This window comes from Neovison vison, chromosome 2 (assembly GCF_020171115.1).
Source record: "Neovison vison isolate M4711 chromosome 2, ASM_NN_V1, whole genome shotgun sequence".
In the NCBI taxonomy this organism is placed as follows: domain Eukaryota; kingdom Metazoa; phylum Chordata; class Mammalia; order Carnivora; family Mustelidae; genus Neogale; species Neogale vison.
Window position 1 is genome coordinate 208,515,948 of NC_058092.1, and position 13,764 is coordinate 208,529,711.

At 40.5% G+C, this 13,764-nt stretch overlaps 2 protein-coding genes across 7 annotated transcripts in view; one reads left to right on the forward strand and one right to left on the reverse strand.

Annotated features, from left to right (window-relative positions):
* Window positions 1-6,161, forward strand: part of ENTPD1 (ectonucleoside triphosphate diphosphohydrolase 1) — a 97,504-nt gene extending 91,343 nt beyond the window's left edge. For all 4 annotated transcript variants that reach the window (XM_044240210.1, XM_044240207.1, XM_044240208.1 and 1 more), the window contains 2 exons: window positions 1,462-1,599; window positions 3,781-6,161. In XM_044240210.1, coding sequence (XP_044096145.1) covers window positions 1,462-1,599; window positions 3,781-3,987 — 345 coding nt within the window. In that variant the 3' untranslated portion in view covers window positions 3,988-6,161. The remainder of the gene's footprint in view (window positions 1-1,461; window positions 1,600-3,780) is intronic.
* A 5,136-nt stretch (window positions 6,162-11,297) lies between these two features.
* Window positions 11,298-13,764, reverse strand: part of LOC122900961 — a 58,043-nt gene continuing 55,576 nt past the window's right edge. For all 3 annotated transcript variants that reach the window (XM_044240213.1, XM_044240212.1, XM_044240211.1), the window contains one exon: window positions 11,298-11,989. In XM_044240213.1, the coding sequence (XP_044096148.1) occupies window positions 11,797-11,989 (193 nt within the window). In that variant the 3' untranslated portion in view covers window positions 11,298-11,796. The remainder of the gene's footprint in view (window positions 11,990-13,764) is intronic.

Below are 13,764 nucleotides of genomic sequence, written 5' to 3' on the forward strand. Positions count from 1 at the left end.
TTCCATGTTGGGTCATTCAGAGAATTCCACCAGAGCAGACCAAGGCAGGCTAGGTGTGGACTTAGCCTTTTAGAGATTGGGGGCTGGCAGAAACCAAGCGAGAAACAGACCCCAGCTAGCAGTTAGGGAGTTTAGAGATGAGGAGTTGCTTGGGGAGAGAGAAAAATCTGGACAAAAGTGGGGTGGTGGTAGTGGACGGGCAGGTAGTCAGGGAGTCCTATATATAAGGCATCTGGCCCAATTCCTAGTACTTGATATATGTTTAACAAGTATTAGTTCTCTCCCTGTCCAAGGTGTCCAGGAGGGAATGCCTATTTTCAAGAGCCTAGGAATAGGGCAGCAGACAAACTCAGGGCTGAGCTACAGATGTTCTCGTCTGTTGTTCTCTGAGGGCCAGCAAGGAGCAGAGCAAGCTGTGGACATATGGGCATATATTTACAACAGGAGAGGTAAGAGTCAGCAGGCAGCCTTCATTTGGAAGTGGGGTGAGCAAACACGTGGACTCAAAAAGACCCCTTTGCATGACTTATAAGCAACAAAAGAGGTCAGGTAAGGGCTGAGGACAGAAGGTGAGATGTTGGCACTGTTAGCAGTGCTGAGCAAAACATGTCTTAAACTGTGTTGTAGGGTTTCTCAAAATTTACTATGCATGTGTTCACCTGAGGATCACATTAAACAACACATTCTGTACTGGTAGTTCTGGGGTGAGGACTAATAAGCTCCTGGGAGACCCCAACACTGTTTGTCCAGGTACTAAATCGAGTGGCAAGGCTTTTTTTTTTTTTTAAAGATTTTATTTATTTGAGAGAGATGGAAGAAGCATGAATGGGGTAGGGACAGAGGGAGAAGGAGAAGCAGACTCCCCGCTGAGCAGGGAGCCCTATGTGGTGCTCAGTCCCAGGACCCAGAGATCATGACCTGAGTGAGCCAAAGGCAGCCACTTAACCAAGTGAACTCCCCAGACGCCCCATGAGAGGCAAGACTTTTTATGACACTCTTTTTTAAACATGCTTCAGATGCACTAATTCCTTCAGACACTCTGAACTCAGAGTCTGGTCAAGAACATAGAAAAGTCTGATTAAACAGACTGATGGATTTCTTTCATGCAAGATTTTTCAGTTTTTAAAATGTTAATGTGATTGTGAAATGGAAGTTTCTGAAGGGGTGAAGAGGTATACTGAAAGTCTGTGTTTTGGAACTTACTAGATCATGGAAACCATTGTTTTCCTGGAGCACTTGTTGATATCCCACAGAACCCAGTGGAGGAAAAGTTTCCTTAGCAGACCCTGAACTATAGCCCTGCACCCACTGAAGGAGTGCAGCGCCATCCCCAGGTCTCTCTAAAGAGGACAGCGCTCAGGCCTGGGGGAGGTGGGCCTTTCTCCTGTCTCAATCGACTCAAATGGTGAAAGGAGCCGTTGTGAGGTGCCTGTTGTGATATTTCTTTCACTTCACTTCCAGCTGAAGACATCTTTTGTTGATGTGAAGGAGAAGTACCTGAGTGAATACTGCTTTTCTGGAACCTACATCCTCTCTCTCCTTCTGAATGGCTATGGTTTCACAGCGGATTCCTGGAAGAACATTCATTTCATGGGCAAGGTAAGTTGGGGACTTGTTAGGTTGTGGGGAGATTGGGTGACTGAGGCAGCTTTGGGCTTGAAAGAGGTAGAAGTCAGTCTGATGTCCTGTTGTACCATTTCACCTCTAACCCAAGCTGACATTTTGTATCAGGCCCTGCTGTGTTCTGATCCAAGGAGAGCTATGGGCATTCTCAGCCTCTTCTTTTGGTTCATGCAGCAGCGACTAATTCCTTATAAAACAGTGAGATCTTAAATATAACTGTGTTTCAGTAGTCTCAGTGTTTCTGTTTGCTGATTTCAACATTCATCCCAAAGGCCCCTTCCATGATCTGGAAATGATTATTATGGCTTCTTATAAGGACTGCAGGTCTTGTTGGTTGTCGCTTCAAGGCTGACTAATCTGAAAGCTTAGGAGAAAGAAGATGAGTGATTGTCAATGGGGGTCTTTGCTTAGCAGGCTTAGCCAGAGATTTACAGAAGCAACCTCACTGCTGTTCTTTACCATAGCGCCACCTGCAGGTATCCAGGCATAGAGAAACCTTCACATTGATAGGCAATTCCTGCTTCAAAAGTATCAAGAGCCGTGCTTCTCCACCTTTTTTTTTTTCCAATTTATTTTCAGAAAAACAGTATTCATTATTTTTTCACCACACCCAGTGCTCCATGCAAGCCGTGCCCTCTATAATAATACCTTTTAAACCCATACCCACTAATGGCAAAGACAATTAACTCCCTTTTTTAAAATATGGTGACTTCAAGCAAAGAAAAACATTGAGGCTCCGGGGTGTAGCAGCCTAAAGGATGCTATTTTCATTACACTCATGTCGATATTGACCTTGCTAATTCAAATGCTCATCTTTCCCTCCTAGTCTTCTTTAATTTCATCACAATTTTTTTGTCTGTCTGAAGGATATGTCTGTGTCAAATTTGCGAGTGATTTGTATTCTTTGGACTTCAGTGAATGATCTAGTATTTCTAAACCATAGGCGGTAACTCCTCTAACTCTGGAAACTTCCTTGATACATGCCGTCAGAGAAGGTTCCTGCGCCCCATAAAGGGAAGCGGACCCATCACAAATTTTTAGTTCCCAGTACTGAATGGTAAAGGTTTAGGGGAGAGGAGCATTTCTACACAGAAACTGGTCAGAAAGTAAATTGGCACAACCTTTGGGGAGACTGTTGTGGCAATATGTGCTAAAAGCCTTAGAATATGCATGACATTTTATCCGATCACTTCGTTTCTAGGATTTATAAATAATTGGATAAAGTGAGTAAAAATAAACCTAGAAGGCAGTTCATGTCAGTGATGATCCTTAGAGACATGAGATAATGTTTAGAAAGGTATTGTTAAGTGAAGAAGTCTACATATAACTTAATTCCATGTTTTGTAAGGCAAAAGACATGCACAGAGAAGCCTGGAAGCATGTGTCACAAAAAGATAATAGCAGTGACTTCTGAGTGGTGAAATATAGCTGGTTTTTATTTTGCTTTTGAGGATTATCTGTATGTCCTAATTTTCCTACTTGACCATGTACAACTCACGTAATAAAAACATTTTCAAAATTATTTATTATTCACAGACTATCTACACTCCAGTATGTTTGGAGGTGACTGGAAAATACTCTAGGAAGATGGCAGGGCCAGAGCATGTCTTAACATTTAGGAAGAATCCCTTCTGAACATGTGGACAGTATTCCAACTTCCATAAAGTAACACTGATTTGCTGGGATTATTTCCCAGTCTTCCTTCACTCAATCACAAAGACGTCCTAGTTACTTAAGGATGAGATTCCTGGGTGATGTAGATGTAAGAGACCAGGGACAATCATTATTGTCTTATCCTTTGCCTGCTTTCTGTCACCATCCTGCCTTCCACACCCTTCCCTGCGCATTCACTTAAGAGGAATGCAAATCTCCAAAGGTTATTTGAAGTAAGTTCTTCTAGGCAGAGGCACTAGACAGTTATTCATCAAATTTCCCTGAATTTCAGGAATAGAGCAGTGAGACTCCAAACTCTCCTTCATCACTTGCTCAGGCTCCATTTTCCCCACAAACATATTCCCAACTTAGAATGTAAAAGTAATCCAGCTAGAGAACTGAACGTGGTGCTCTCCACTTCCTGATGCTGTGTTATGGATGGGATTGCATGAAAGCTCATTTCATCTTCAAACCAGAAACAACAGCCTATCCCCACTTTTACAGATCCAGAGCAGCAATGTCGGGTGGACTCTGGGCTACATGCTGAACCTGACCAACATGATTCCAGCTGAGCAGCCGTTGTCCGCACCTCTGACCCACTCCACCTATGTCTTCCTCATGGTTCTCTTCTCCCTGATCCTGGTTGCAGCAGTCATCATAGGCGTGTTTATCTTTCACAAGCCTTCATACTTCTGGAAAGACACGGTATAGCAGGAGCAGCTGAAACCTGCTGGCTGAAGTGAGAAAAAAACTTGCCCAAGGAGCACCTTCCTCCACAGTGGTGTACAAGGTCATCCTTCCTTGCTCACCAAGGCCAGTTTTGACCAGCACGAAGCTTCCTTGGCTTTTGCTGAAGCCTTTCCATGGAAGGTATTCACCACCTTCTGCCTCAAGGACTACCCAGAAGACATCGTCTCTTTTGCGATTTCTTCCCAACTCCACTTTTCTCTTTTGTACCCTGTGCTTGTATGGGTCTTAAAGACCTGTTACCTTTCATGATCTCTTCTTTATAAAACAAACAAACAAACAAATAAATCCAATCATGACTTTGTCCCGAAGAAAAAAGAGTCCTGAGTCCTGGGCTGGTAAGCTGCACCGGGCAAGAGAAGATCTCAGGAACTCATTCAGTTGTACTGATACAGACCCTTTCTTTCTCCTGTTGCCCATTTATGAAGAATGCCATACAATGCCTTTGGAGAGGGCAGACACCAATCTCATTCCATCCTGCTGTTTGCACAGGAGAATTTTCTAGAGTAGACAAATATGTGCCAGGGCCAAAGAGTCTTGCAAGAGAATTTATGTGCTTATATCATTAATATGATATTCCAATCCAAAACAGGGTTGTGGATGAGTTATATATTCTTCAGTGATGCCAAAATTCTATGGAGTGGGATCCCCCAGACCAGAGATTTTTTAAAAAGCTGATGTAACATCTAAGCATTCAGCTATCAGGGCATACTACATGGTAGGTATACACATCAGGAAGAAAAATACAATTACAATGAAGAGTTTGGAAAATACATCCTTCAGTGCATCTACTGGGGTTTTATTTTTATTGTAGTAATACATATAAATTCCACCATTTTAATGTGTACAGTTCAGCTGCATTTCGCACATTTGCATTGTTGTGCAACCATCACCACTAATTCCAGAATATTTTCCCCATCAAGAAATTAGCTGGAGACAAGGCCATCCCTGGGTAGGTTCAAACCACCAACCTTTCAGTTGACAGCCAAATAAGCTCATCAGCGGTACCACAAAGATGCCCATTGAGTTTTAAAAGCCATGCCATATCTTTTTGTCCCAGGGTTTAATGTAGTGAGAGAGCTACAACGCCTTTATTCTGTCATGATATTTGCTCATCAAAGTATGCCAGGAACCAAATCTGAAAGTGTGGTTTCTACCCCTGTCACACAAGTATGGGCTCTATTTACTTATTCCATGGACTATTTTGTGGGAGAAGCAGCAGCTATGGACCTTGTCACAGAAACATGAAGAGACCCTGTACTTTCTTCCTTTAATGACTGCTGTGAGCAGGTGGAGTGGTAATGTGTTACTCTGAAGTTGTCCCAAGATCCCCATCTCTGGATGTGGGGACTGACTGCTGAACTAATGCAGGGTGGGGCTGGGGTGAGGAAGGAAAAGCTTTCCTACAAACTGGAAGCCAAATGTCCTTATTATCTCTTGAATAACCACGTCATTTTTTTACTACCAGGTGAATACAAGCTTACAAACTGTGGATGCGAAGTTTTTCTTTTCTGCCACTCACAATTGAACTTGCACTTGGATTAGGAAGGAGAAGCCAAGTTTGAATATTTTAAACTCTTTCTACTAGTGCTAGTGGTTATATTGTTAAACTTAGTATTTATTGAGCATTTGTTATGTCCCATGCTCTGTGCTCAAGTGCATTACATTCATTTTCTCACTTAATCCTTACAACAGTCTGAAGGAAGCTACTACCACTCCCACTTTATTGAACCAGAAACTGAGGCTCAGAGAGGTTAAGTCACTTGCCCAAGTGGCTGACCTAAAAGCCTGCAATGCACTTAACCATTATTTTCTCTCTCAAATATACTAGACTGTCTCCTTGTAACTTCTAAACTCACACTTAACTCTGTATGAATACAGGGCTGACTGGCATGGGAGAAAGGGAAGTAGACAGATGACCTGTTCCCTGATGGACTTGTGACTTAATATTGCTTTAAGTCCACAAAGGCTGTCATGGCAACACTGATATCCTGTTCACGTACTATGCATGGTAACGTACATGGTGTATGATACTAATCAAGGATTCCCCATATTCCTGGCTTCTTAATTATAGTGCTTGCTCCCTGCACAGCAATTCTGCATCAAATAAAAATGAAAATAAAAAGTCATAAAATAGAGCCAGCAGCAGCTCCTTTCTTATGTCTACATATACAGAGCACTGTCACGCACATTCTCTATTTTGATTTTAAAAAACCCCATGGGGGTGTATAAGTACTATTTCCATTTTATAAATAAGGGTCACACAAACTAGTACATGGTACAGCAGATATGCAAATTCATGTCTTCTGACCCAAGTTTATTGTTTTGTCTTTTCTAACACTGCCCATTAATAAGCTGGAATTAGAATTCACTAGTTTCCTTCAATAAATTGAAATCTTATTCCTTTTTTTTGTCTTACAGTCTGGGTCCAAGAAAAAAAAAATCCATTAAGGTATTTGGAGTCAAATTCCACTTGTTTTAAGTCTCAACTCATAGAGATCAGCTGGCACAACCTGATCTCATTTCCTTTGCAGGGAAACATGATTTTTTGGCAGGTTCAGGAATCTGCTTTGGGCAATTCTAGATGAGAAGGGCCAAATAAAATGGGTCACTGTCAATTGATTTCAATATTGAATTGGCCACTGGTTATAAATGATTACCATTCCTTCCTGGCCATTCACCTAAACTGGGCTCCACCATTCCTTAGAAGGTGGGAAATTTATTCTATGAACTCATAATGGGAAAACATCAGAAATGGTTACTTCTGTAAACAAAAGAGTGAAGTTATGCAAGTGTGTGTGTGCATGTGTGTGTGTGTGAGAGAGAGAGAGAGGGAGAGAAATTTTCACCTTACCCAATTCTTAAATTAATAAGAAATATAAAATGCAAAATAGACATTTTTAAAAGTATACTTCATTCCGGGGTGCCTGAGTGGCTTAGTCAGTTAAGTTTTTGCCTTTGGCTCAGGTCTTGATTTCAGGGTCCTGGGATCAAGCCCCATGTCAGGCTCCCTGCTCATCGGGGAGTCTGCTCCTCCTTCTCCCTCTGCCCCTGCTCATGCTCGCTCACTCTCTCACTTGCTCACACTCTCTCAAATAAATAAAATCTTTAAAAAAAAAAAAAGGTATACTTCACTCTGTTGTATCAGTCAACAAGTAAAGGAAGGTGCAATCAAACCACAGAGCTAACAAGAGTTTAAGAAAGTGACCATATCCAAGGTATTATCATTTCAACATGTAGTTCACGTAAGAACTATTATTAATATTTGTTTTTCATTTTAAGTTTTGAAAGCGGTTATATATATTGCAGTTACAGCACATCTTAATCAGCACTAGCTACATTTCAAGTGATGGGAGAACCATTTGTAACTAGTCTACTGCATTGTGTCTAAAAATACATTCAAACCTAAAAAGATACAGGCAGTACTTTGTCTTTCTAGTGAGGGGAAATTTTAAGTAAACAGCCATAGATACTGTAACATCTTGCTATTATTTGTTATATATGAAGTTAAAATATTCTTAGACATTGTTCTTCTTTAAGATCTCAGCTCAGAATTTCACTTTATTCCTCAGGTTTTGTTGCCTTCTTTGTGAAGGCAGAGATGACTGTTATTCAGGTCAAGACACCTGATGAATGACTTTTGGAAAATGTAATCTGGATTCAAAGATGATACAAGATAATTTTGATGATTATATTCCATAACCAAATTGTAAATTTGAATATTAATTTTAATAGCTCACAAAGATTACCATATTATATTAAAATTACTATCAAAATATATTATTATATATTGTCAGTTTGAAAGATGAGCTGAATTTCACCCAGACAGGTTTGATTCCTCTCTGGTTCCCATTCTAACAGTTGCTATCTTGTTAGAATAGGACAGTTGCTTATGGTTAGTTGTGCTCACTAACCACGTTTCTTTTCTGTTTGTGAGTTTTATCTTTCAAATTTATTACAACTTTAGAGTGGTAATAAACTCTAAGTTTAGCAGTAATAAACTCTAAGTGGTAATCCAAAATCAACTTTGATTTTCATGTTCATGGATCTACATTAGCTGCGTGGCTCTCCTTCAGGCAATAGGTTTAGTTCAGGCCTCCTTCTGTATCTTGCATCTCTTACAAAAAATGAATGGCAGGGACACCAGAGAGGAAGAGGGAACAGGATGCCTTTTACAGCCTTGGCCGGGACAGGCCTCTGTCACTCTCGTCTACATCCTACTGACCAAAATAAGTCATATGACCAAGCCCAACAATTAGCAAGATGGAGAAACACTGGAGGAATGGCTATGGCGAAGGATATGGATGACTCATTTAATACAGAAGAGGAGTGAAGCATTGGGCACAATGACTGAACCTACCACAGTGTCTCATTAACTAAAACATAAAGGGTGTTTTCTATCCATTACAGTCTACTTATCTTGTCAGAGAATATTCTTTATTTAAACTGTCATTACTTCCAAAATGTCATCAGTCTGCAACTTCTTTCCAGAGCCTTAATCAGGATGCTGTAGCAGCTCACAAACTGGCCTCATATACTAAAAAAGGCTCTCTATTCTAGATTTCCTAAGAGAACATACATCTGTTTATTTTCTTTATTTTATGCATTTAGGACAATGTGTAGTTAACTACCCAAGTTTTTATTTTGTACAAGAATCTAATACAACTGAGTACATTTGGTTTTATCACAGGGAGAATGGGTTTTTTAATGGGAAAGGAGTATCTCCATGAACCTTCTCTAGAAAAGTGGCATTTAAGACTGTACAAGTGATAGAAGCATTGCTATACCTTTTGCATTTATCTATTTTAAAAGTCTAAATTTAAATTGGTGATACAGTGATGGCATACCCTCATCAGGACCTAGGTTAACTTTTTGTTTTTATATCCCTTTTGAATGTATAGTGAATAGCAAAGCTCACCAGAGAACATGGATCAGTCAATGACAAATGAGATACGGTCACCTAAGAAACAGCATCACTCCTTATAATGAAGTTCTAAGAAGAAAGGGGAGGCAACCCTGGGAGCTAGGTGGGGAGCAGTGTGTATTTAGAATGACCTAAACCAAACTCTATTTTTCCTCCTAAACCTGCCCCGCCTCCTGAATTGTAATTAATGCCTCAGTGCCACCACTATGTCAAGTAACTAGGACTTCATCAACATCACCTGCCCATTTTGCCTTTGCTACAGTTTTCATTTTGATTCCTCTTTCTAATCTTATTATTATCAGCCCAGTGAAGATCTGACACCAGGAATGGCAGCTGTGTCTCCAGTCTATTAATGCCAGAATAAGCGTTATAAAAAACAGTCTTTGGGGCATCTGGGTAGCTCCCAGTCTCTGAAACGTCCAACTCTTGATTTTGGCTCAGGTCATGAACTCAGGGTGTGAGATGGAGCCCCACATCAGGCTCCATGCTCAATGCAGAGTCTGCTTGTCTCTCTCCCTCTCTCTCTCAAATACATCTTTAAAAAAAAAAAAAAAAAAAAAAGCTTTACCACATTGCTCCCTAACTAAAATTGCCAGTAGCTTTCCATGGCCTACAAAATAAGGTCAAACTCTCCAACAGACATTAAAGCTTTTTGCACCATGCCTGTGAGCTCCCTCTGGGCTTACATCCCACTCCACCCCTCTGATGTTACCTACACTCCAGACAGGGTAGACTGCTTCTTCACCCAACACTGTTCAGGTTATTTGCCCAACTTGAGCACCTTTGCCCCACTCTACCTTCAAAGCTCAGCTGGAATGCCTGCAGTGAAGCCTTCAGGCAGTAGGTTTAGTTCAGGCCTCCTCCTGTATCTTGCATCTCCTACAAAAAATGAATGGCAGGGACACCAGAGAGGAAGAGGGAACAAGATGCCTCTTATAGCCTTGGCCAGGACAGACCAAGTTCACATCTCCAAGTCAGAATAAACTGCTGCTTCCCTGTGCTACTGCAGCCCTTGGTTTACGCCTGCATTAGACCTCAGACCTTTCTATTCAGCATCCAGCTTAAGCTCCTCAGAGAAAGGTAAGTGACTTCCTTTTTTCTGAAAAGTTGGCCTCAGGGGTATTTTAGCAGGAACGGAGGTAACAGTACTAGTTAAGGAGGTAACAGTACCCGCCTCCTGAATTGTAATTAGTACTAGTTAACCTCTCTTTCCACTGCAGGAAAGCTGGTCCATACCACTACTTCTGGTTCAGTATTCTTATTTCATTATCTCTTAACATGACCTGTATCTTCCTCCAGCACTTCAGGGCCAGCTCAACTCCTGGTTCCTCAATGACAGACACCTCCTTGCATTACTTACATTGAATGTTTCCTTCTTGGACCATGCATTTAGTTTCTGTATAGCTCACCACCCAGCGACTGATCACACATAATATTTAAGTAGAATTTTAAGGATCAGAATATACCTTAAAAAGTTATCCTTATCAGAGCACCTGGGTGGCTCAGTGGGTTAAGCGTCTGCCTTCAGGTCAGATCATGATCTCAGGATCCTAGGACTGAGCCCCACATTGGGCTCCCTGCTCAGTGGGGAGTCTGCTTCCTTCTCTCTCTACTCCTCCCTCCTCACTCTATTCATGCTCTCTCTCTCTCGCTTATTCTCTCTCAAATAAATAAATAAAATCTTTTAAAAAATGGTCATGCTTATCAAAATTTAATGTGTATATAACTCACCTAGGAATCTTGTTGAAATAGAAATTAATTCTAATTAATAAAAAATGACTCTGTAGGTCTGAGGTGAGGCTTAGGTTCTCCATTTCCAACAGGCTGCCTGGTAGTGCCAGTCAGGCCCACTTTGAGTATCAAAGACCTAGACTACTTAAGCATCCTCTGGAGTTCTTTCTACTGGCTCTCAGGTAAGTGGTCATCTTCCGCTGGACTGCCATACGTCACTTGCAGTAGCACAGGGAAGCAAGCCAGCTCAAGGGCAATTTTCAAAGCTTCCTCTTACTCTTCCACAACATTCCTCAAGGGTTTCTTTTTCACTCAGTTTTCTGTGCCTCAGGAGATTTCTGTCTGCCTTTGGGGAGCCAGTGCCTAGCACTCAGTGAAGACCTGGTGTGCCTCAGAGGGATTTCTCCCAGCTCTTCTGCCAGTGTACTACCCTTGTGCTTTTGGTAGAAACCCAAGGGAAAACTGGTAAATGATCCATAATGCAAGCCTACGTGGACACTAAAAATTCTATAAAGCTCAGGTGGTTCCTTATTCCTGTCTACAATGGATTTTTCCTTCTTCTGTCACTACCAGTGATAAGAGAGTTATTGACTTAAAAATTTAGTTCTGATGGGTTTTTGAACTCTATAATTTTGTAGCTTAATCAGCTAGGTGGAAGTTATAATCTATTGCTGTATGCCCACAATAACTACTCATAAAAGGAATAAAAAATCACAAAGAAATTAATTTTTATAAAGTTTGCAACCAGAAATGCCATTCATAAGCATATATAACTAAAAACAGAGCCTCAATAAATCAAATTTCCAGTTCTGAAAAAGCAGTAATTATATATATTCTACATTATAGTTTCTTTGTATTTATAAATACTCTTACAAAAAATTCAAAGATATAGATGGCTAATTTTGTAGTAACATAGGTTACCTTTTGACATACAACTTATTTAATTATGAAATGATTTCTGGCCCAGTAATAATGCAAAGGGGGCAAATACAGATAAGTGGTGGGCAGTTGTTAAAGTGAAATAGTCAGCACCAATTGCAGTTTTTTCTAATGGTAAGTCATAATGCTCCCTCTCCAGATCTGCAATTGACAGGCATACTCTAATTATAATCAGTTGCTTAAAAATATGACCTTTTGTGCTGTTCCATATCTCTTGGATTTCTGCCTCCACAATAGTCAACTGAACCATCTTCTTGGAATACACATGAAGATGGGAGTTCCTGTGAAGAATATGCTGTCAGTCTGTTCTGTCTCCTGCCGTTCAATCCATGTGAAGAATGTATTCTTCGGTTATCTTCTGGATACACCAGTCTAATAATGTAACAGAAACAATTATTTTTAATTTTTTATTATTCGAGTTTTCAAACATAAACAAAAATAGGAAAATGGGCACCCATGTGCCCATTACAGAACATTCAACACTTGTCATCATTTTGCCAGTGTCGCAGAAGCAAGTGGTTAATTATCATCACAGAACAGGATTCAGACTTTATGGGGGGCATTGTGCTAGAAGAAGTGAGTATACCCTTTCACCAAGAGTCAAATGGTGAAGTGGGGAGGAGAATCCCTGCATGATGCAATATGGTAAAAGTAAGAATCCATCTCCCATGAAAGGAGGTAGGGCCCTCTTTACCCTGCAGAGAGAATTAGGACCATAGCAGCTATATTTGCCTGTTCCTTTTTATATTATGAAGTTAGATTAGCAGAATCATTTCAGTATAGCAGCAAATCAGTGGGTTATGTAGCTTATAGACAGTCTTTTTTAGAATATTTCTTTGACACCGAGAAGCTGAAGGCTAATGACTCACCTGTTTTAAATTGTAAATTTTGCTTTTCATGTATGTTTCAGGTCTACAATTTAAAATTTCAAATCTTTCAATTAACCTATACTAAAATATACATTTGTGGGATAATTCCAGTATATTTTTAATGTAAATATTTGATAGTATTTGTAAAGAATTATTTCTTTTCCTACAATAGTCCCTTCTCCAAGTTGTTAATATGCTGTTATACTTGGGCCTGTCAGTAATGGGGAAGTGGAAAGGAAGAGTCAGGTGAAATCCTGTCTTGGCTGTCATCTGCCCTTCTCCCCCTCAAACCAAGGTCTCTTTTGGTCTATCTCAATTTTTCCTTGAGGTCTGTCCATTTGATCAGAATACCTTTGAGCCAAATTCATCCTGTCAATGGCTAAAGAAGTTAGTAAATTAAGAAAAACTAGGTGATTTAAAACAAAAACTCCAATCTGATTTCTGTTGAGTAGTTTAATATAAATCAGTATGGAATATCCTTTTATACTGAAACTTCTATTCTTTCACATAGGATGCTTATAATCCTGACCCCAAATCTGGTACTGAGTGACAAGAACAAGAAAAAGAAAGTCAAACACGCCCTCTATTGAATACTATAATCCTCCTAATCCAGAGCATCATCAGTAACAGAAAAGCCGTCCTAAGAGGAGTGAGAGATTTTTTTTTTAAAGATTTTATTTATTTATTTGACAGAGAGACAGAGATCACAAGTAGGCAGAGAGGTAGGCAGAGAGAGAGGAAGGGAGGCAGGCTCCCTGCTGAGCAGAAAACCCAACGCCACCGGGCTGGATCCCAGGACTCTGAGATCATGACCAGAGCCGAAGGCAGAGGCTTTAACCCACTGAGTCACCCAGGCACCCCGGAGTGAGATTTCTATTGACCAATCTTGTCTTTTACCCTGTCCAACAGAAGACATAATAATCATGGAATAAAGTGAAGTTATTACAAAGGAAATGAAACAAAGTTCTAGCTTAACTAGTATCAACTAGTAGCCACTGGTAACCCAGGTGAAGATGAACCGATTGGTTTTAGAATCCCCAAACCACAAGGGAGAAGTGACAGTCACTTTAAAGGCAGTGGCCAGGATCTGCCAAGATGGTATATAAACCCTGCATACATGTGGATTCACGAAATGCTTGTTTTCTAACATGCTTACATGTCACTGGTACAATCAGGGATAGGATTGAAAAGGATGGTTTTGCGACTAAATCAGTATTAGCCTCTGACCACACTGTCCCTGCAGTTCTCAGTGCCATAGGCCCTGCGATGTAAAGAAAG